General features: G+C 41.6%; 2 protein-coding genes across 4 annotated transcripts in view; one reads left to right on the top strand and one right to left on the bottom strand.

Annotated features, from left to right (window-relative positions):
- The window catches only part of brpf3b (bromodomain and PHD finger containing, 3b), a 55,332-nt gene extending 35,679 nt beyond the window's left edge, over positions 1-19,653 (top strand). For all 3 annotated transcript variants that reach the window (XM_060932374.1, XM_060932375.1, XM_060932373.1), the window contains exons 7-13: positions 453-731; positions 1,034-1,588; positions 2,972-3,053; positions 8,537-8,631; positions 8,746-8,837; positions 13,507-13,661; positions 18,217-19,653. In XM_060932374.1, the coding sequence (XP_060788357.1) occupies positions 453-731; positions 1,034-1,588; positions 2,972-3,053; positions 8,537-8,631; positions 8,746-8,837; positions 13,507-13,661; positions 18,217-18,400 (1,442 nt within the window). In that variant the 3' untranslated portion in view covers positions 18,401-19,653. The remainder of the gene's footprint in view (positions 1-452; positions 732-1,033; positions 1,589-2,971; positions 3,054-8,536; positions 8,632-8,745; positions 8,838-13,506; positions 13,662-18,216) is intronic.
- A 2,490-nt stretch (positions 19,654-22,143) lies between these two features.
- nr1h5 (nuclear receptor subfamily 1, group H, member 5) overlaps positions 22,144-23,620 on the bottom strand; it is a 28,223-nt gene continuing 26,746 nt past the window's right edge. Inside the window, exon 11 of the mRNA XM_060930912.1 lies at positions 22,144-22,595. Coding sequence (XP_060786895.1) covers positions 22,387-22,595 — 209 coding nt within the window. The 3' untranslated portion in view covers positions 22,144-22,386. The remainder of the gene's footprint in view (positions 22,596-23,620) is intronic.

The following is a 23,620-nucleotide window of genomic DNA, read 5'->3' as shown; positions in this document are numbered from 1 at the left end:
GTTTGTTTAACTGGGTTCTTTTGACCTACTTTTAGGACTTGTGTGAAAATCTGATGATGTTTTAAGTCATATTTATGCAGAAATATAGAAAATTCTAAAGGGTTCACAAACTTTCAAGCACCACTGTATTCCATTCAGCTACTCATCTTCGACTCGTTCAGTATCACGCTAGCTGAATATGTGATAATACCACTCAACGCCAGCCAATATTATTTAAATATTTTGTCAATCTAGATATATAGGCCCCTGACTCGTTTATTCAGCGTTCCACCTCCCACGCCAAGCTGCATAATGATCTCTTATTGATTTCCACAGGTTTTCTTTGTCTCAGTGCCGATATCCAAATTGTATTTCGATGTTTCTGTACGTCGGGCACAGATTTTGCCAAGGAAAGCTAGTTGAGCATTTTCTTTTCCTCACATAGTCATCAATATACTGTGTATATTGTGCAGTGGACACTCTGCTAGACCCAGAGAACCGGCTGCACATGACTGTGGAGGACCAGCTGAAGGAGCTGCTGGATAAGCTGGACGTGGTGACGTCGATGCGCTCAAGCGGAGCCCGCACACGTCGCATTCGGCTGCTACGCAAAGAGATCAACAACGTCCGCTACCGCCGTAACTCCCACCTCTCTAACGGAGACGCCAAAGAGGACGAGCAGGACGATGACGAAGATGACGAGGACAAAGACATGGACACTGAGAACAACCTTTCTTCATCCTCAGACAAAGGTTACATCAAAGGGTTTAAAAATTAGATAATGTCTTTTTTTTGTAAACCAGCACAAGCCCAGGCATACAGTATGTGTTAGGTGTTGTTAAAATGTACAATACATAAAAATGTAGTTTCTTTTGTGCCTTTTTGTTAAGATTGTTACAGGGTGTGTTTTTTTTTTTTTTTTTTCCGGACTCCTCTTTAATACATTTTGAACGGTATTAAGTATTTCTGCAAGCACAGAAGCTTCATAAGGATTGCACTGGATATCATCTTGTATCCACCCATTAACTAATCTAATTCCTCTTTTCATTTCTAGATGATTGTAAATCCACGCCCCCTCCCACCCTGGAGCCCTCCGGTCTGGCCTTATCCCCTCCTCCTGGAGAGACCCCACTGGACCCCCCTACTCTCCGGCCAATGACTGATCCTAAAACCATGTCCCCTCCTGAACCCCTCAAACCAAGCACTGAGAGTCCAGACGCAGACTCCGATGTCGACGCGGCCACTCAAAACTCAAGGGTGCGAGAGACCCCGCCTGTATTGTCGCCCAGCGAGGGGAAGCTGCTCAATGGCGTCTCAAACACCGAATCCCCTACACGGCCCGTTTCAGGAGGAGTGGGCCGCCGCACCTCCATCTTGTTCCGAAAAGCAAAAAATGGCGCCAAGCTGCATCGTGACAAAGACAGTCCGCTGCAGAACGGCGAGAGCAGAACACCACAGCATCCTGCTCCACCAGCTACCACAACTAGCCCTCTAACCACAGAGGCAGTGGTTCCACCCATTCTCACCCCGGCCAATCAGAGAGCTCGCAGCCGCAGTGCTAGTCCTGAGGAGCAACGGGAGAAGACCCCACCTCGCTCGATAGAAACCGGTATAACCGCTCGCTTCTGTAATGACTAATTTGTTCAGGAATGAGTAATTGTAGAACAAGGCTTTAAACCTTATAATTGTATCACTGTTCTGCTGATTAAGGGAAGAAATGTGGTGGTTGTTTTCTTATTACCTTTCAAAGCTTAAAAAAAAAAGATACAGCAGCCTTAAAAACGGCTCTTTGAAACATAGCCGTGTATATATATATATATATATATATATATATATATATATATATATATATATATATATATGAGTGATTCCACGCTTATGGGTACTGAAATGGGGACATGAACTTATTTTTAAAAATTCACCTAAAACCATTTCTTTTTTTACCATCAGGTCACAAAACCTGTAATCTTTAATGAATATGTTAAAAGATAAGTTTAATTTTCTGAGATGTAATAAAAACATATTTATATGCCAAAGTCAAGCCTATGAGTTCCAAAATGATGTCTGTTACATTACTTCTGTTACGATTGTCCATCTCGCGTCTGTTACAAATTAATTACAATCTAGCTCTATACCATGTTAATCTTATTGAAAGAATGTGTATGTTTATTCTACTACACATGTTTATTAATTATATTTGCTAAAACATCACCTTCCTGTTTCAAAAAGTAATTCTACATTGTTAAAATTGAGAATATATATGTTCACAACACTTCTGTTACGTTCTGACTTTGGCATATAAATATGTTTTTATTACATCTCAGAAAATTAGTTATCTTTTAACATATCATTCATTAAAGATTACATGTTTTGTGACCCATAAGCGTGGAATCACTCATTTTATATATATATATATATATATATATATATATATATATATATATATATATATATATATAATTTGACTGTGTTCATTTTACATTGTAGGGACTAAACCACTAAGGAGCCTGCTGTTAACCACTTAGGAGCCTGATGGTTTATTATTTCCCAATATCTGCATGTCCCATAACTATTCGACTCTTCTGAAGTGCTGACACTGGAGACTCATTCCAAATGTTAATAAATGTTTCCTCAATTAAAAAAAAAAAATTCAATCCATCACTAATTAGACATTTTCCTTTGTTAAATAAAAGCTTGTTTATTATTCTTAGATCATATGCCGTGTGCTTCACAGTACCGGTGAATGAGCTGTTACTATAGAATTGATAACGTGTATTATAAATAACATACAGGCACGTTTTAATGTGAAATTGTAATGATGATTGTCTTCGTGGCTCATGACCATGGAAGAAAGTAAGCCTGAACTGCATACGGCTTTCTGTGACTTGCATTGTGAGAGTCCTGGTTTAATTAAGAAGGGTCTGTGGTTTTGGCAGTTGCTTATCTCATCGTGTGTTACTCATTTCTAAAGAAGTTTTCTTTGTGTTCGCAGCTCTCACAAACGGATTCAAAAAGCACAAAGATGGCGGTTCAGACTCCGACAGCAGCTCCTCACCTATACTCAAAAAGGAAATGTAAGAGACCGCCATGCTAAAGACTTTATAAAACGGTGTTTTTATATTGTCGTATCCTTTCAGGAGAATTCATTTGAGCGTGCAGAGTGGTTAAAGTTTACAGCACGTCAGTGTGCTTTTGTAGCGTTCGTTTAAATAATTAAAAATGTATATTGCATTTTAGTCAAGCCGGAAAGTCTGCACACCCCTTTCACCTTCCTTCTCCACGTTTTATTACATTACAGACTTATTCTACAATAGATTGAGTTCATTTTTTTTTTGCCTCGAACATCGACACACAGTCACCAATAATTACAAAGTGAAAACGGGTTTTTAGAAAATATGCAGTTTTATTTTACTGACAAAAATAGGTTGGGGCGGCATGGTGGTGTAGTGGTTAGTGCTGTCGCCCCACAGCAAGAAGGTCCTGGGTTCGAGCCCCGTGGACGGCGAGGGCCTTTCTGTGCGGAGTTTGCATGTTCTCCCCGTGTCCGCGTGGGTTTCCTCCGGGTGCTCCGGTTTCCCCCACAGTCCAAAGACATGCAGGTTAGGTTAACTGGTGACTCTAAATTGACCGTCGGTGTGAATGTGAGTGTGAATGGTTGTCTGTGTCTATGTGTCAGCCCTGTGATGACCTGGCGACTTGTCCAGGCTGTACCCCGCCTTTCGCCCGTAGTCAGCTGGGATAGGCTCCAGCTTGCCTGCGACACTGTAGAACAGGATAAAGCGGCTACAAATGATGAGATGAGAAAAATAGGTTATTCAGGGGTTACATATCTGTACACACCCTTGGTAGCAATTACAGCTTCAAGGCATCTTGGGAAAGAAGCTATGAGCTTGACACACTTGTTTCTGGACACACTTGCCCATTCCTCTTGGCATATCCTTGCAAGTTCTGTCAGGTTGGATGGGGAGCATCGGTACACCGCCATTTTCAGCTCCTTCCACAGATGTTCAATTGGATTCAGGCTGGGCCACTCAAGGACATTCACAGACTTTCTCCGAAGCCACTCCTTTGTTCTCTTGGCTGCGTGCTTTGGGTCGTTGTCATGTTGGAAGGTAAATCTTCGCCCCAGTCTGAGGTCCAGAGCGCTCTGGAGCAGGTTTTCTTCAAAGATCTCTGTGTACTTGGCTGCATTCATCTTTACCAGCAGTGCCTGGTTTCCTCCAGACATGACACTTGGTATTCAGGCCAAAAAGTTCAATTTTGGTTTCATCAGACCGGAGAATCTTGTTTCTCATGGTTTGAGAATCCTCTCGGTGCCTTTTGGCAAACTCCAAGTAGGCTGTCATGTGCATTTTACTAAGGAGTGGCTTCTGTCTGGCCACTCCACCATAAAGGCCTGATTTGCGGAGTGCTGCCTGGATGGTTGATCATCTGAAAGGTTCTCCCATCTCCACAAGGATACGCTGGAGCTCTGTCAGAGTGACCCTCGGGTTCCTGCTCACCTCCCTGGCCAAGGCCCGTCTTCCCCGATCGCTCAGTTTGGCCGGGCAGCCAGGTCTAAGAAGATTCTTGGTGGTTCCAAACTTCTTCCGTTTACGAATGATGGTGGCCACTATGCTCTTTGGGGCCTGTAAAGCTGCAGCGGTTTTTCTGTACCCTTCTCCAGATCTATGCCTTGACACAATCCTGTTTCTGGAGTCTACAGATAATTCCTTTTGACCCCACGGCTTGGAGTTTGCTCTGACATGCACTGTCAACTGTGGGACCTTATATAGGCAGGTCTTGGTAATGTCCAGTCAATTGAATTTACCCCGGTGGACTTCAATAAAGTTGTAGAAACATCTCAAGCAGTATCAGTGGAAACAAAATGCTCCTCAGCTCTCTTTTGGATGTCCTATCAAAGGGTGTGCACACTTGTGTACATATGATCTCATCTCATTATCTGTAGCCGCTTTATCCTTCTACAGGGTCGCAGGCAAGCTGGAGCCTATCCCAGCTGACTACGGGCGAAAGGCGGGGTACACCCTGGACAAGTCGCCAGGTCATCACAGGGCTGACACATAGACACAGACAACCATTCACACTCACATTCACACCTACGGTCAATTTAGAGTCACCAGTTAACCTAACCTGCATGTCTTTGGACTGTGGGGGAAACCGGAGCACCTGGAGGAAACCCACGCGGACACGGGGAGAACATGCAAACTCCGCACAGAAAGGCCCTCGCCGGCCCCGGGGCTCGAACCCAGGACCTTCTTGCTGTGAGGCGACAGCGCTAACCACTACACCACCGTGCCGCCTGTACATATGATATGATATATTTTACATTTTGATTTTTAATAAATTAGCACAAATGTCTCAAAACCGGCTTTCACTTGGTCATCATGGGCTATTTTGTGACAAAAAATGAACTCAATCTATGTTTGTAACGTAATAAAACGTGGAGAAGGTGAAAGGGGTGTGCAGACTTTCCGGCTTGACTATATATAGGAACAGAACAATGGCAGGGTGTGATGCAGTCCAATATCTAGAGTTATTATACATACAGGACACTTTTTTGATGGAACAAAAACATGTGTTCTATTCCCTTCTAGTGGGTTTGATAGCATGCACTGTTGTTAGCATATCGCTTATCCTACGTGTATTACGTCACTCTACCCAATGGAGAATGAGCGTTGAATGTGGTTTACGATATTGCATGGTTGTCAAGACAACATGACCTCACACATCGGAGATGTAAGACTTCCGCGCTAGCAAGCGACTGTGACAATTTGTAAACAGGCATGGCTGCCAGGTTTGCTCTGTTAAATACGGAAAATTTGGGAGAATTTTGAAAGAGAAAGACGCGTTGAACACCTGAAAGGAATGTGTATGTATTATAATAATGATGATGGCTGGCTTTTTTTTCGTGGTCTATCAGATATATTCCATTCAGCTACTCGTCTTTGACTCGTTCAGTATCATGCTAGCTGAATGGAATATATCTGATCTATCAGTCAACGCCGGCCAATATTATTTAAATATTTGTCAATCTAGATATATAGTAGGGCTGTAACAATATGCGTATCGAAATCGCGATACGCAGAGCCATGATCCGTGTCGCGATACAAGAAGGCAGAATCGCGGTACACCCTTTCAAACTTCTCCTCAGCCCAAAAACAGAGGTGCTTCCAAACTTCAATTTATGAATACTTTATTTTTTATTTAAATTACATTTTAAACTTTAAATTAAAAAAAAAATTACTTATTAAATTACTTTTTATTTTTTATATCTATTAGTAAGTCGTTTTTTCGCCGACCTGCGACAATCTTCTGCGAGTCACGCAACGTCCACACTCGCCACTGGCAGAGCATTCGTTTCTTTTAAGCGGTTGCCATTCTGGTTGTGACGCGGGAAGCGAATCTGTAAACAAGCAGCTCATTGGCTGGCTAGGTGTGCCACAAGCCAATCACAATCACTTGACCGGAAAGGCATGCAGTGTTGCCAGATTGGGCAGGTTTAGGTGCTTTTTGGCTGGTTTTGAACATATTTTGGGTTGGAAAACGTTAGCAATATCTGGCAACACTGAAGGCATGTCTGCTTGGGTCGAAGCCTTCTGCGGCAGTTACATTTTGACACGCGAGCAATGTTTCACCATAAAAATTCCGTAATTTCCATCTGTTTTCCGCGATCACAGAAAATCATTGGCCCTATGAGAGTGAGACGGTGAGAGAGCCACCCCCCCAAAAAAAAATCTTAACGGATTTACACGATTTGGAAAAATGACTTTTTCAGAACCGAAAAAAACAGAGCTTCCGGCTCAACAGTATTATTTTGAGAAATAAAACAGTCTTTGGATATACATTTGTTCATTTTTGCATACATATTACTCATTCTCTGCAGTGGTCTGAATAATTTGTTATTAAATAGTTAATGTAAGTAAGTAAATGTTAATAAGTCAAATTTACTACTTTTAAAAATACATTTAAAAAAAATCGTGGGTGTATCGAATCGTGGGTCAAAAATCGTGATACGAATCGAATCGTGAGTTGGGTGTATCGTTACAGCCCTAATATAGAGGCCCCTGACTCGTTTATTCGGTGTTCCACTTCCCATGCCAAGCTGGGAGGTGCACGAAGTGCGCAGGGGGATATAGGAATGGAGTCCATCTGTCTGTTTCAGTCTCAGAAACTACATAAGCTGCATCAATGAAACTTTGCGTGCTCATATTACTATTTGTGATCTAACTGGAGTTTGAAAATTCTTTACGAGAAATTATTATTTTCAGAGTTATGGCACTTGATTTATGTTATTGGATCTTGTACAAGTGGACTCAGTCTGGACAACTTTTCTGAGAAACTACATAAGCTGCATCAATGAAACTTTGCGTGCTCATACTACTGAAAAAAGCTGAGTAGCGTTTTATGAAGGTGTTCTAGCACTTACGACCTCATAAGTCAACATTAAAGCACTGGGCTTATAAGGGCGTGAGCGTTAAGAGGTCTTCGTAAAATGCTCGTAGTGGTGGATAGTAGGGCTGTAACGATACACCCAACTCACGATTCGATTCGTATCGCGATTTTTGACCCACGATTCGATACTCCCACGATTTTTTTAAAAATGTTTTTTTAAAGTAGTAAATTTGACTTATTTACTTACTTACATTAACTATTTAATAACAAATAATTCAGACCACTGCAGAGAATGAGTAATATGTATGCAAAAATGAACAAATGTATATCCAAAGACTGTTTTATTTCTCAAAATAATACTGTTGAGCCGGAAGCTCTGTTTTTTTTCGGTTCTGAAAGTCATTTTTCCAAATCGTGTAAATCCGTTAAGATTTTTTTTGGGGGGGGGGCTCTCTCACTGTCTCACTCTCATAGGGCCAATGATTTTATGTGATCGGAAAACAGATGGAAATTACGGAATTTTTATGGTGAAACATTGCTCCCGTGTCAAAATGTAACTGCCGCAAAAGGCTTCCGCCCAAGCAGACATGCCTTCAGTGTTGCCAGATATTGCTAACATTTTCCACCCCAAAATATGTTCAAAACCAGCCAAAAAGCACCTAAACCTGCCCAATCTGGCAACACTGCATGCCTTTCCGGTCAAGTGATTGTGATTGGCTTGTGGCACACCTAGCCAGCCAATGAGCTGCTTGTTTACAGATTCGCTCCCCGCGTCACAACCAGAATGGCAACCGCTTAAAAGAAATGAATGCTCTGCCAGTGGCGAGTGTGGACGTTGCGTGACTTGCAGAAGATTGTCGCAGGTCGGCAAAAAAACGACTTACTAATAGATATAAAAAATAAAAGTAATTTAAGTAAGTTTAAAATGTAATTTAAATAAAAAGTAAAGTATTCATAAATTGAAGTTTGGAAGCGCCTCTGTTTTTGGGCTGAGGAGAAGTTTGAAAGGGTGTACCGCGATTCGCTTCTTGTATCGCGATACGGATCGTGGCTCTGCATATCGCGATTTCGATACGCATATCGTTACAGCCCTAGTGGATAGTGATGAGCATGTCTTGTTATTGTTGTTTCGTCTCAGAAACAGATGACCTTTTTTCTCTTTTAGTCCATTGCCACCAAAAAAAAGTCGCGGAAAACCTGCACTGTCCAAAGTACCTTTCCTAGAGACTGTTAATGGAGATTCGGACTACACCGGACCAGGTACGGTGATGTCAAGCTACTGATATCAACCTTTAATAACAACAGGCTACGTGTGGAAATATCAGTGGAAAGGTATTTTCGTAAACTTGGTGTCTGTGGTGTTCTCTTTCACAGTAGATAAGCTGACTATAGAAAGTGATGCAGAACCCGAGCCTTTGGACCTTGTGTGGGCCAAGTGCAGAGGATATCCGTCCTACCCTGCTCTGGTGAGAGACGCAGCTCTGTCGATTTCCACTTGCTTTAGTCATATTTACTCCACTGTTGATGAGTGCATCGAGACCACGGTCCTGTGGGACTCGAAAGATGTTCTGATGCCAGTGGAGGCAGATATGAAGCTTGTGGGATAAATGAGTGTATGTTCATTGGATATGTGATGTAGATTCTATCCACATTCACTGCATATGAGTAATCGGGCGCTCTGATTGGCGACGCTACTACTAGGATATCAGCTCATATACCATGAGGAGAGAAAAACCAAATGGCGGAGCGTGTTGCTGAACCAACTGAGGACGAAATAAAAACTCTACTCAAACAAAACCCCAAAAATACAAAAAAAAAAAGGCAACAAAATATGGAATGAAAGTATTTGATGGTAAGAACATAGCTAGTCCTTATTATTATTATTATTATTATTATTATTATTATTTATTATTATATTGTATTTTCACAAATTTACTACTGTCATTTCGCCGGTTTGTTTGCAATCTTCATCTTTCACTTCTTTTAGAAAGTTTGAAGCTTAATTTTTTTTCGATTAAAATGTATTTTCATTGATTGACGTGTCCACTAAGCGGATGATGATTTTGTATAAAGTTTTAATTTTTCAAATTTGCTAAAAAAATAAAAATGCTGTCTTTCTCAAAATCCAGTGAATGTGGATGGAATAAAAGTTATTCTACTCCATTTCATCGTAAATGGATTATAGCCAACTCGGTGCCACGCGCCTCGTCGACTATCGGCTCATGTACGACTCGATTTTGTGGAATAATTGTTAATTATTTGTACATCTGGCGCAAATTGGCTTTTATTCATTTAATGCATTCTTCATCTTCAGTAACCACATTGTCTTGGTCAGGGTCTCAGTAGTTCAGCTCCGATCCATTTATTCAGCACTTCTATACCACGCAGCATTGTTCCAGAACAGTTTTACAGAAATTTAGATATGGATTTAGTTAGGTGCCTACTGAGCAAGCCAGAGGTGACAGTGGTGGGGGGGGGGGACTCCCTGAGAAAATATGAGGAAGAAACCTTGAGAGGACCCAGACTCAAGTGTCGTCTTCTGAGTAACGCCAATTGCTGTGCTTATGAGTCATTATTCCTCTACAACTGTATACGATAAAGTCAAACGCCTAGAGAGTGATTTGAAAGGATCCTCAGTGTGAGCGTCAGAACTTTTTACATTTCATTACCGTTTTTACATAAAGCTGGACGGCCTTTCCGTTCCATAAAACCGGTGAAATTTAGTTTCCTCTGAAATTTGGTCATTATGATTGTATGTTTATTTCTGCAATATCTCAAAAAATATCAGGCCATTCTGTTCTGTGTTTGGGAAGTTATTTAATTTGAGGGGATTCCTGAGCAAATAATGTGCATGAAATTGCTCGCTTCGTGCAGTCAAGCAGACAGAGGAAGTCCGTGTGTGCGCGCACAGGTTTATCTTCGACCGTGCGCTGACAGTTACATCATCTTGTCGCTAAACGAACAGCTGATCACACCGAGGTGCTCGCTGACTGCCGATATTTATTAGTTTGGTCCTGCGTTTCCTTTCCTTCACATATAACATTACGTCTTTTCTTCTCGCTTTCCGTTACTGTAGTCGGTCTTTCACGTTGCATTCGCGCACTCGCGTCCTCCATTTGTCTCCTGTTTCAAATTTGTATCCCACAATGCCTTGTGCAAACAGGGAAAGCCCACCACGTGATGCATGACGTAGTATCTTGTATTGTGTCATGGTGAAGCAGGAAAAAATAGCGGAGAATTTAGAGCCACGTGGAGATAAATTCATTAATTGCTGTTTTTTTGGTTGGTTGGTTTTTTTTTAATGAATAAAATTGGGAGTTTGTGGTTCGAATTCAGTCGCTTTCGGTCCGCTAAACAAAAGTAATTGGGTGTCGGGGAAAAATTTTTTTTAAGACCTACACTTGAAAAATCCGAAAGGCAGTCTAGTTTTAAGTCTGTAGTATGAATTTATCCAATGAGTAAAGTTGGTGTGTGTGTATGTAAGTAAGTGCAATCTTTAAAGTGCATATCCTGGACCAATTTCAGGTTTTTTTTATATGAAAGTATGTCCCTTTACACACTCCTCCAGAAGGGTAATTTTGCACAAGGCCATCTGTCTACAGCAGAAAAAAATAAAATCACAAAACGCGTCTGGAAAAATCCCAAGGGAGTCTGGAGCCAGATTCGTGACGTCACCTGCGGAAGCGCCAGCAGGCTGCGAGAGCTTTGTACGGTTTCAGTGCACAGCCTGTGTAGACCAAGCGCTCCCATTTCTCTCATTGTCCGGTCTTTTGGGAAACGATGAGTGCTAATCCCATCAAGATTGGTGTTGCTACACCCTCCTACGATACATCTGTTAATCATTTTAATAATTACGCGATGACGTTGAAGAAATTTGCAGAAAACCACCAGGTATCTGTGAAGATACTCAGTCATCCAGGTACATAGTAATCTGTGGTTGGTTGAAGAGAGCAACTAGACTTGCTTGAAAAGTCTTGAAGACGTTTCGCCTCTCGTCCGAAAGGCATCCTCAGTTCTGTCTGACTAATAGGGAGTATCAAGTATTTATCCTCTCATGGATCATCATAGAATCAGAATGCTGATGGCTGCATTGTAGGTGGCTGACAGATGTCATAGACACTCACCTCTGTTCAATAATGGTCGTTCCAGGTTGACAAAAATGAACGATCCTCTCTGGCTAAGGCCAAGTTTACATTAGACCGTATCAGCGGATCATCAGATTAACGTTTTTAAAACGATAAGCGTGCACACAGCAACACCAGTACACGATTCGCGTGCACACAGCAACACACGGATACGCTCGGCTCCGCAGGCATCCTGCGCTCCAAATCACTCCGCCCTGAACAGCGAGTGCCCTCTGGAGGGTGCGCACTCCGGCCCTGCGCAGCTCACAGAGCACGCGAGTGAAGTGCACAAGCAGTGATTTGGGACTGAGCCGCTGTGTGTGTGATCCCAGCGCATATCACTTTCCACTTGCAAGTGGAAGGAATGGCAAGCCTAAAGACAATCATAACTACACAATGGGCAGTATTTGCATCAGTATTTGCAGTATTTTCATACTTTTATACTCTTTAATAAAAGGTGATACAAGGCGGAAGTCCGCGCCGTTTTTCAGCAGTCGTGTCACATGACCAACGCCAGCGAATCAGGAAGGTGGATGTCACAGTGACGTTGTCCAATGACGACGCCAGCTAGAGCTCAGCACAGCGTATCCGCGTATCTCAATGTTTACACAGCACCGGACCAGACACGATCTGGATTGAATACGTGGACCCTGGCGGATTCCCGTTTCCAGGCGGTTTAATGTAAACGGACAGTGCATCCGCGAAGAAAACAAGACAGATACGGTCTAATGTAAACTTGGCCTAAGATGTCTGCCAGTTTTCTGGAAGTCCTCTCATACTCCCGCACTAGTCGAAGGTATGTATCTTCACAGATATGTTTCTACGCACTTTGGGATGAGTTCCCTTCGACTGGTGCGCGAGTATGAGAGGACTTCCAGAAAACTGGCAGGCATCTTAGCCAGAGAGGATCGTTCATTTTTGTCAACCTGGAACGACCATTATTGAACAGAGGTGGGTGTCTATGACATCTGTCAGCCACCTACAATGCAGCCATCAGCATTCTGATTCGGATTCTATGATGATCCATGAGAGGATAAATACTTGATACTCCCTATTAGACAGACAGAACTGAGGATGCCTTTCGGACGAGAGGCGAAACGTCTTCAAGACTTTTCAAGCAAGTCCAGTTGCTCTCTTCAACCAACCACGGAAAACCACCAGGTCGTTTTCTCATAAACAAACCAGTGCTGACGTAGGATTCAGAGGGAGGCGTCCCGCACGCGCCGTCAGGGAAATCCAAATGTCAAGTTTTTTCAGAGGCGGACGAATTCGCATCAAATGGCTTGATTTCAACTGAATTTTTCTGGTATTGCGCAAGGTAAAAAAAAGTCACAAAATGTGACAGATATTTGACCAAAGTTTAATATAAAATAGGAGAATTACATTGATCTTGCTTCTGAATTTACCCGTGATATGCACTTTAAGCCGTCCAACAGAAACTGTCCAGAGCAATCCTTGGGGTATCCATGTGGTTTCATCCACAGCAATCTCACAGCCAACTTTCAGCTTGGTATGTGGGGCCATCCTCAACAGCAGCAGTAAAATAGAATCGTCTAAGTACGTTAGTAAATCTTGTACGCAGGTATAAATGAAAATAACTGCAGTAGTGGGCAGGATTGGTCAGAGTTCCTTCAGGAGCAAGTGTGAGTGGGATTAATAAAACAGTCTGGTGTACACCTCCACTCCACTGTACAGCAGTAAACTTGCAATAGTGATCACCTTCAGAATACATCAAACAGGAAATGTCTGTTATAGTGATGATTTTCCACATTTTTTTTTTTTTTTTTTTGGAATTGCTTGCTTGTACGCGTTTCATTTGACAAACGATTGCAGAATTCTTTACCACACACCAGGTTCAGTAGATTTCAGGTTTGTACAGATGCAGTGAAACACTCTTCCCTGTTTTAACATGCTAATATTTGGAAGGTTTTAATGTGTTTAGTTCAATACTTGGCTCTAAAACATGTCTGCGATACAACGTGTGGTTAAATTTTCATTTTCCCTGCACTAGATCATAGATCCGGAAATGCCAGAGGAGGGTGTGTTGCATAATGGCGTACCCATCCCTGTGCCACCTGCAGATGTGCTGAAGCTCGGAGAGCAGAGACAGGAGGAGGCCGGAGAGAAACTCTACCTTGTTCTCTTCTTTGACAACAAGCGCACCTGGTATGAGCAGCGTAGATGGAACCTGCGTAACATTTCATTAAGAGCACTATAGAAGTGCACAGGGAGGGTGTATTGTTATTTAGGGCTGGTGGATGTCATGTGACAATGTAATTAACTGTCATTGATTGATTTAGTAACATGTGACTAACAGCACCCAAAGTCAGTAGTGACGTAGCCTGGCTAACGCGACTTCAAAGCTGTCCGAGCATTGGTCTGGCCAAGCTATTAAGCCAAACCGTTTCCCAGAGCCCGTGGTTGACCCGCCTCCCTGAAATGCCTCAGTTTGCTACTGGTCGAAGCCAGAAAAGGCTGTGACGAAGCTTAAACCAATCACGTCACTCTTTCCTCTGACATATGTGACGCGACGGGGCTAACTGGTAGATTAAACTCTTACCGAAGCCGGTCAGGAGCAAGGCGAAAACGTCCTTCCTTTCAATAAATACCTCCAGGGCTGCTCTTTGCTCCGTTTTCAATGAGAACTTCCCGTTGAATGCTTTCAATACAGCATCTACCGCTGTGTCAAAGGCTTGCCGCTGCTCCGGCATAGATTCTGTAAACAATCTATGGCTTCCGGTCGCAGTTCTACTACGTTACTGCCTTGAACACGCCTCTACCCAGGGCTGTTGGAGATGCTCAAAGTTGATTGGTTCCTGATTTTTCAGGAGCTTGGAAATGCTGTAGATAGCTTGCCTGGTCAGACTAAGCTCGGAACAGGCCCTCGTGTTGCGTCACGCTTAGGATGGGCGGGCCCAGGCTAGTAGTGACGTTGGACCTGATGTGGTTTTTTTTTTTTTAAAGCTATATTTAAATCAAATAAAGCTGTCGATAGCCTTTTAGTTTCAGACGTAGCTATTGAAACGTACACTACCGTTCAAAAGTTTGGGGTCACCCAGACAATTTTGTGTTTTCCATGAAAAGTCACACTTTTATTTACCACCATAAGTTGTAAAATGAATAGAAAATATAGTCGAGACATTTTTCTGGCCATTTTGAGCATTTAATCGACCCCACAAATGTGATGCTCCAGAAACTCAATCTGCTCAAAGGAAGGTCAGTTTTATAGCTTCTCTAAAGAGCTCAACTGTTTTCAGCTGTGCTAACATGATTGTACAAGGGTTTTCTAATCATCCATTAGCCTTCTGAGGCAATGAGCAAACACATTGTACCATTAGAACACTGGAGTGAGAGTTGCTGGAAATGGGCCTCGATACACCTATGGAGATATTGCACCAAAAACCACACATTTGCAGCTAGAATAGTCATTTACCACATTAGCAATGTCTCATCTCATCTCATTATCTGTAGCCGCTTTATCCTGTTCTACAGGGTCGCAGGCAAGCTGGAGCCTATCCCAGCTGACTACGGGCGAAAGGCGGGGTACACCCTGGACAAGTCACCAGGTCATCACAGGGCTGACACATAGACACAGACAACCATTCACACTCACACCTACGGTCAATTTAGAGTCACCAGTTAACCTAACCTGCATGTCTTTGGACTGTGGGGGAAACCGGAGCACCCGGAGGAAACCCACGCGGACACGGGGAGAACATGCAAACTCCGCACAGAAAGGCCCTCGCCAGCCACAGGGCTCGAACTTCTTGCTGTGAGGCGACAACGCTAACCACTACACCACCGTGCCACCCACATTAGCAATGTATAGAATGGATTTCTGATTAGTTTAAAGTGATCTTCATTGAAAAGAACAGAGCTTTTCTTTCAAAAATAAGGACATTTCAAAGTGACCCCAAACTTTTGAACGGTAGTGTATGCAAGAAAAGATTCATCACTTCTATTAATTGAACGGACAAGTAATGTAATATTTACAGGTCTTATTTATTTACTTAAACGCTCATCTGGCCGTAAGGCTGTTGAGTTTTTGCCATGGCGTGGCATCCGTCCTCCACAGCTCAGTTAAATCGTATCTCCTCTGTCGATTCTCCACGGATTTCCATTCTGATTTTGTTTGAAAGAACTCCTCACTCCGCACAAAACTTGATCGTTGCTTTGTCAAATTTTTTTGCTAACAAGTTCGTAATTAGGCCAAATTAATGAATTTTCCAGGCCTCTCACTAGAATTGCATCTCCTTTCTCGATTTCTCATCCGATTTCAGTTCTGATTGACGTTTTGAGTAGATCTTTCCTTGAGGAACAAAAGTTTAGTTGTTTGTTTGAGTTTCCTGTTGTAAACAATTTGTTTACAACTTTTGTTTATTTTCAGTTAAATCATATCTCCCTCAGTGGATTTCCGTTCTGTTTGTTTCGTTTGAAAGAACTCGACCTTCTGTACAAAATTTGGTCATCGTATTGTCAATTTTTTTTTTTTGCTAACAATTTGCTAGTAATTAGGCCACCTTAACGTTCTTCTGACTAGAATTGTACAACCCCGATTCCAAAAAAGTTGGGACAAAGTACAAATTGTAAATAAAAACGGAATGCAATAATTTACAAATCTCAAAAACTGATATTGTATTCACAATAGAACATAGACAACATATCAAATGTCGAAAGTGAGACATTTTGAAATTTCATGCCAAATATTGGCTCATTTGAAATTTCATGACAGCAACACATCTCAAAAAAGTTGGGACAGGGGCAATAAGAGGCTGGAAAAGTTAAAGGTACAAAAAAGGAACAGCTGGAGGACCAAATTGCAACTCATTAGGTCAATTGGCAATAGGTCATTAACATGACTGGGTATAAAAAGAGCATCTTGGAGTGGCAGCGGCTCTCAGAAGTAAAGATGGGAAGAGGATCACCAATCCCCCTAATTCTGCGCCGACAAATAGTGGAGCAATATCAGAAAGGAGTTCGACAGTGTAAAATTGCAAAGAGTTTGAATATCATCATCTACAGTGCATAATATCATCAAAAGATTCAGAGAAACTGGAAGAATCTGTGTGTGTAAGGGTCAAGGCCGGAAAACCATACTGGATGCCCGTGATCTTCGGGCCCTTAGACGGCACTGCATCACATACAGGCATGCTTCTGTATTGGAAATCACAAAATGGGCTCAGGAATATTTCCAGAGAACATTATCTGTGAACACAATTCACCGTGCCATCCGCCGTTGCCAGCTAAAACTCTATAGTTCAAAGAAGAAGCCGTATCTAAACATGATCCAGAAGCGCAGACGTCTTCTCTGGGCCAAGGCTCATTTAAAATGGACTGTGGCAAAGTGGAAAACTGTTCTGTGGTCAGACGAATCAAAATTTGAAGTTCTTTATGGAAATCAGGGACGCCATGTCATTCGGACTAAAGAGGAGAAGGACGACCCAAGTTGTTATCAGCGCTCAGTTCAGAAGCCTGCATCTCTGATGGTATGGGGTTGCATTAGTGCGTGTGGCATGGGCAGCTTACACATCTGGAAAGACACCATCGATGCTGAAAGGTAAATCCAGGTTCTAGAGCAGCATATGCTCCCATCCAGACGACGTCTCTTTCAGGGAAGACCTTGCATTTTCCAACATGACAATGCCAAACCACATACTGCATCAATTACAGCATCATGGCTGTGTAGAAGAAGGGTCCGGGTACTGAACTGGCCAGCCTGCAGTCCAGATCTTTCACCCATAGAACCATCATAAAACGGAAGATAGGACAAAAAAAGCCCTAAGACAGTTGAGCAACTAGAATCCTACATTAGACAAGAATGGGTTAACATTCCTATCCCTAAACTTGAGCAACTTGTCTCCTCAGTCCCCAGACGTTTACAGACTGTTGTAAAGAGAAAAGGGGATGTCTCACAGTGGTAAACATGGCCTTGTCCCAACATTTTTGAGATGTGTTGTTGTCATGAAATTTAAAATCACCTAATTTTTCTCTTTAAATGATGCATTTTCTCAGTTTAAACATTTGATATGTCATCTATGTTCTATTCTGAATAAAATATGGAATTTTGAAACTTCCACATCATTGCATTCCGTTTTTATTTACAATTTGTACTTTGTCCCAACTTTTTTGGACTCGGGGTTGTATCTCCTCTCTCATTTATCATGTACATTCAGTTCTGATCGATGTTTTGGATCGATCTTCCATCGGGGAACAAAAGTTAGTCCTTTTGTTGATTTTTCCTGTTGTAGACAGTTTGTCGTGGAGGTTGGTTCTCTCTCACACAGCCACATTTCAGTTCTGTTTGATGTTCTGGCTGTTTTGATGGCAGGCCAGATGAGCTCCTATACGTCCTTGACGTTGTGGTTTAATCCTGGATCGACTTGCTCTTTAAGAATTCAGAGTTTTGCAGCAGATGGTGCTGTAGCTCTTCACTAAAAATATATTATCAAAGTTGTTTGGCCACGTGCGTTATACTATTTGCTTCGATGTATATTTATTTATTGCGTTCCGTGCAAGGATTCAGTTATTTACTTGGGTGGAATATTTTTTGTAAAACATTAATAAATCTAGACTTAAATAATCCTAAGCATCTTGTTCTTGTCATTCTGTGGCGTCTCTGGAGCAGTAAAATGTCGTTCCAGGTACCATTGTTCAAAAATTTATACCGTTATACCGTATGTAATGTCAAACACCAAACTGACTGACTGTGGTGGTGTTGTAGGCAATGGTTACCTCGGGAGAAGCTGCTGCCGCTGGGAGTCGACGATACGACGGACAAACTGCGTCTGATGGAGGGCCGAAAGACGAGCATCCGCAAATCCGTGCAGGTGGCCTACGACCGAGCCATGATCCACCTGAGCCGAGTGCGCAGTGACCACGGCTTCATCGCTTCCAGCTACCTGTAGAAAGGATTCCTCCTGCGCATCACTACAGGAGCTCATCACTACCGCTCAAACAGCGTACGCACAGACGGCTGCGTCCCGATCCTCTCACTCTGCTCGTCTCGTGGAGCAAGACTGAGAGGTGAAGTTGCTTGAACTGCTTGAAAGTTCAGTGCATTTCTTTTTCAGTGTCAAGAAGGAGTTGCAGCCATCCCCCCCCCCTCCCCCTTCACTTATTCCTTTTACAGTGTGGGTGGGTGAGAGAAAAGATTTTTAATGAACGTAACTGTGAGTGTCTTTTTGAGTTTGTTTTTGTTTTAAATACAAGTGTCACTTTAAATCCTGTGGTTTTGAGTGTGGACTGTCTGAAGGCTGGATATAGACATCTAACAGCATCTGTTCTCCGACAACGATTCGCTTAATACAAAGGAGTGAGTGAATGAATCAGCTGGCTTGTGTGTGCGTGCGTGCAAACGTGTGAATGAATCACTGCCATTTTTCTTACGATAGCTTTTTACTTTTTAAATGTTTTACAAACCACTTCTTGTATATTGTTAAAACACTCATGTATATAACTACTTTTTTATCATATGATATCTAATTTAATTTGGATCTTGTGTATGAATTCACGCCTGGATGGATGAAGAAATTAGATCTCTTCTGTACATATTTGTTTAAAAAAGATAAAAGAAAAAAAGATCAGATCACTGGCTTGCTGCAAACGTGTGTGTCCTGCTTGTCCTTGACCGTGTGCGTACATGTGTGCAAGAAAAAAATATATATATACACTTAGTTTTATGTCTGATTTGCAGCCAGTCGTCTGTGGTTATATATTATCACTTTTTGATACACAGAAATGTAATTTATTTATGGAACACACACACAGGGAGAGAGGGGCAGAGAGACCGAGAGAGAGAAAGAGAGAGTGTTATATTGGGTGAAGATTCAAATCAAGACTTATTTAAGGTAAACTATAGAAATGGGTTTTAAAAAATGGGCTTTTTTTTTTTTTTAAACCTTGAGTTAGTTATTTTAAGCCTTTTAAAAACATATGTGCTGTAAGGAAAATGTTCACAAAATGTTAGATGGTAAAAAATCTTTTTTGCACCACAAAGCACAGAGCCTGTATTTATTATAGAAAGTTGTTGAGCTTGTATCTGTTTATAAAATGTTGAAGTTTTACGCTTGTATAAACTGCAGATTTTACCTACTCGCCAAATATCCTGTCTGAAACAGTATTTTCTCATGTGGGGGAAATAAATGTTCTATTGAAACTCTTAATTCTCATATAGTTTTATTCAAAGTCTTACAGGATTCTTTTTCACCCACCCTGTTCAAAGAACCAACGTCATTTATGTTTGCCTTGGAACAACTTCATGATGAAATCTATATGTAACCGAGACAGCAGTGTTGGAACAAAAGTGCACTCAGTGGGTGATAAAATGAACCTACATCGGTATGGACAGGGTTCTGTGCCAGAGTGAAATGCAATCATAGCTGTGAAGTGAGACGAAATGAAATCCACAAACTGTTCTGACCTTACATTATTGTCCTGCGAAAAACATACCGCACTGAAAAGCATTGCATTGCTGTTTTTCAGCTGTACTCGGGGGTTGCTGTAACGAGAGAACCCGAATAAAGCCTCAGTCATTACAGGAGGTGTCACCGTCCACATAAAGGAACTCCCTTTACAGTTTATCAGCTCATAGTTTCATTCATACTGTATTGATCCCTAAAACATCAAGCTTTTGAGAATTTCTACTTAAAAAAAAAAAAAGTGTGTTAAGATCTAAAATGCTTCCAACTCACAACAGGACCTAAGAGTTACACTACCGTTCAAAAGTTTGGGGTCACCCAGACAATTTTTTGTTTTCCATGAAAAGTCACACTTTTATTTACCACCATAAGTTGTAAAATGAATAGAAAATATAGTCAAGACATTTTTCTGGCCATTTTGAGCATTTAATCGACCCCACAAATGTGATGCTCCAGAAACTCAATCTGCTCAAAGGAAGGTCAGTTTTATAGCTTCTCTAAAGAGCTCAACTGTTTTCAGCTGTGCTAACATGATTGTACAAGGGTTTTCTAATCATCCATTAGCCTTCTGAGGCAATGAGCAAACACATTGTACCATTAGAACACTGGAGTGATCGTTGCTGGAAATGGGCCTCTATACACCTATGGAGATATTGCACCAAAAACCAGACATTTGCAGCTAGAATAGTCATTTACCACATTAGCAATGTATAGAGTGGATTTCTGATTAGTTTAAAGTGATCATCATTGAAAAGAACAGTGCTAAAAATAAGATTAAAATAAAAATAAGATTTCTTTCAAAAATAAGGAAATTTCAGTGACCCCAAACTTTTGAACGGTAGTGTATATTATTATACATACAGGACACTTTTTCGATGGAATAAAAACGTGTTCTATTCCCTTCGAGCAGGTTTCATTCATTTGGTTTGACAGCATGCAATATTGTTAGCATATCGCTCATTCTACAAGTTTCTACAACCCCAGAGTATCGCCTGAAGACTTCTTCCTGTAGCTGAATGTAATTTCTAAATTTTTTTTTAAATGCCGCAGCAGTCAAAATATACCATTTTGTATTTTAGCAAATAATTTCCTTCAAAAAACATTCCTCAGGAAGCGACTGTCACCAAAGATGCACGGATATCTTGTTTACTTCACTAATTTCTTCAAATAAAACAATTTGATTTACTTATGAGTATAATCAACAATAGTAAGGTGTGATGCAGCCCAAGATCTAGAATTTATTATACATACGGGACACTTTTTTGATGGAGTAAAAACATGTTCGAGCAGGTTTCATTCATTTGGTTTGATAGCATGCAATATTGTTAGCGTATTGCTTAGCCGATGTGTATTACATCACTCTACCCAGTAGAGAATGAGTGTTGAATATGGTTTACAATATTGCATGGTTGTCGACAACATGACGTCACATGTCGGAGACGTAAAACTTCTGTGCTAGCGAGCGACTGGGGCAATTTGTAAACAAATATGGCCGCCAGGTTTGCTTCGTTAAATACGGAAGATTTTGAGAGAATTTCGAAAGCGAAAGACGCGTTGAACACCCGAAAGGTATGTGTATGTATAATAATAATAAATATATTGGCTGGGTGATATCAGATCTATTTAATTCAGCTAGCATGATACTGAACTAGTCTTCGATCTTGTGTCTTCGTTATGCCACTCAACGCCAGCCAATATTATTTATCAATCAAATTTTGAGAACGTTTTGGAGGTTTTTGCTTTTCAGTGTGTCACATTTGTCCCATAGTCATTGATTGATTTACATTTCTATCAGGCATGGGCTCTTCTCCATACACAGGTGGAAAGGTATGGTTTAGGTGTAACATTTGTGATGTCATCCTATTGTATTTTCCAAACATGAATAAAATTCAATAATGTGTACCTTTTTCATAAAAAAGAAATTTATCTGTAGGATACACAGCTGTGGTTTCAACATATGGTGCATTAAAGAAAGAGGAAGGCGTTCATTTGTTTTCCTTGGGATTGATTTGATTGTGATTCACTTCACAGGTAATCAACACCTCAAATTATTGACTGTTCCTTGAAATGGACAAATCCGGAACTTGTTTCACTTTGGAAATACACGATCATTTGGCACAGACATGCAAACAGAAAACTGAAATTCATTTTCAATACAACACACTGAGTGAGTGTCCTTATAACAGACCAGACAACAGCTTTAGAAACCTTTGTGTATTTTAAGTCAGGCCTCAATATAGTGAAAAATAAATGTCAAAGTTAGTTCATACAGTGATATAACACGTTGAATTGGACTACTGTATGATCAAAAACAAGTTGTACTTTCTTTAAAACGTCCATTTTCATCGATCCGAGGAAGAATGCCGATCCAGCCTCTTGTTTGTGCCAAATCCCAACCAACAGCACGTTTTCTGTGCTTGATCAGAAACACAGGACCTGACCATATAGGCCTCTGGTTTCCTGAACAGTGCGTCTCATTGCTGCATGTCCCAGATCTGCTGCGGTCGGAGCGTGAGGTGGTTGTGGTCCAGAGTCCTCAGCTCCGTTAGCCGGCCGAGCAGCCTGGCAAAGCGGCATGGCCCGTGAGTCATACCCTGCCCGCTCCTGCACACCTTGGAGAGCAGCTCCAGAACAAATTCCTGTAGGTTCTCGACACAGCTCACTGCACGCAGATATGGTCGGTCTGCCTCACACACAGAGGGAAAAGAAAATATATTATTCCAAGATCAAATACAGGGCTGATGTTTGATTGATTTAACAGGATGTTACGTGGAAAGTGTGTGAATTAGAACAATCTGAACCAAGTGTTTCACTTTGGATTGCAACACGGTGCAATCTGAGGACCAGTGTCTGAAAACTATACAGTCATAGCAAGATTGGTTCATCTGATCCGTTCCAGTTTCAAATTTCACAATAGTGGGGAGGAAAAAAACAGATGTTGTGGTCTGCAGGAGAGGCTTCTCAATATATGAAATAGTCAAGCAAGTGACAACAAATTACACATTCATTTTTGTATAAAAGTAAGCAGCTTCAAAAGAAAACACTTAAATCACGTGTGTTTATTCCTCTTAAGCAATAGCAATTTTCCATCCATCTATCCATTATCCGTAACCGCTTATCCCGTGCAGGGTCGCAGGCAAGCTGGAGCCTATCCCAGCTGACTATGGGCGAGAGGCGGGGTACACCCTGGACAAGTCGCCAAATCATCGCAGGGCTGACACACAACCATTCACACCTACGGTTAATTTAGAGCCACCAGTTAGCCTAACCTGCATGTCTTTGGGGGAAACCGGAGCACCAGGAGGAAACCCACACAGACACGGGAAGAACATGCAAACTCTACACAGAAAGGCCCCTGTCGGCCACCGGGTTTGAACCCAGAACCTTCTTGCTGTGAGGCGACAGTGCTAACCACTACACCACCGTGCCACCCGATAGCAATTTTGCCAACAGAAATTAAAGAATGATAGATGCAGATTGTTGTATTGCAGATTGTTTTTAAGCCATTTTTGGTCTACACGTGTCATACAGATGTCATACAATCACAAAAGTCAGGTCGATGCATTACCATATCCTCTTAATATCCGTGCAAGATATCCGTGCATCTTTGGTGACATGGTCGCTTCCCAAGGAATGTTTTTTGAAGGAAATTGTTGTTTGCTAAAATACAAAATGGTATATTTTGACTGTGCGGCATTAAAAAAAAAA

The sequence above is a fragment of the Neoarius graeffei genome, chromosome 10 (assembly GCF_027579695.1).
Source record: "Neoarius graeffei isolate fNeoGra1 chromosome 10, fNeoGra1.pri, whole genome shotgun sequence".
Lineage (NCBI taxonomy): Eukaryota > Metazoa > Chordata > Actinopteri > Siluriformes > Ariidae > Neoarius > Neoarius graeffei.
This window is presented reverse-complemented; position numbering and strand designations above follow the sequence as displayed.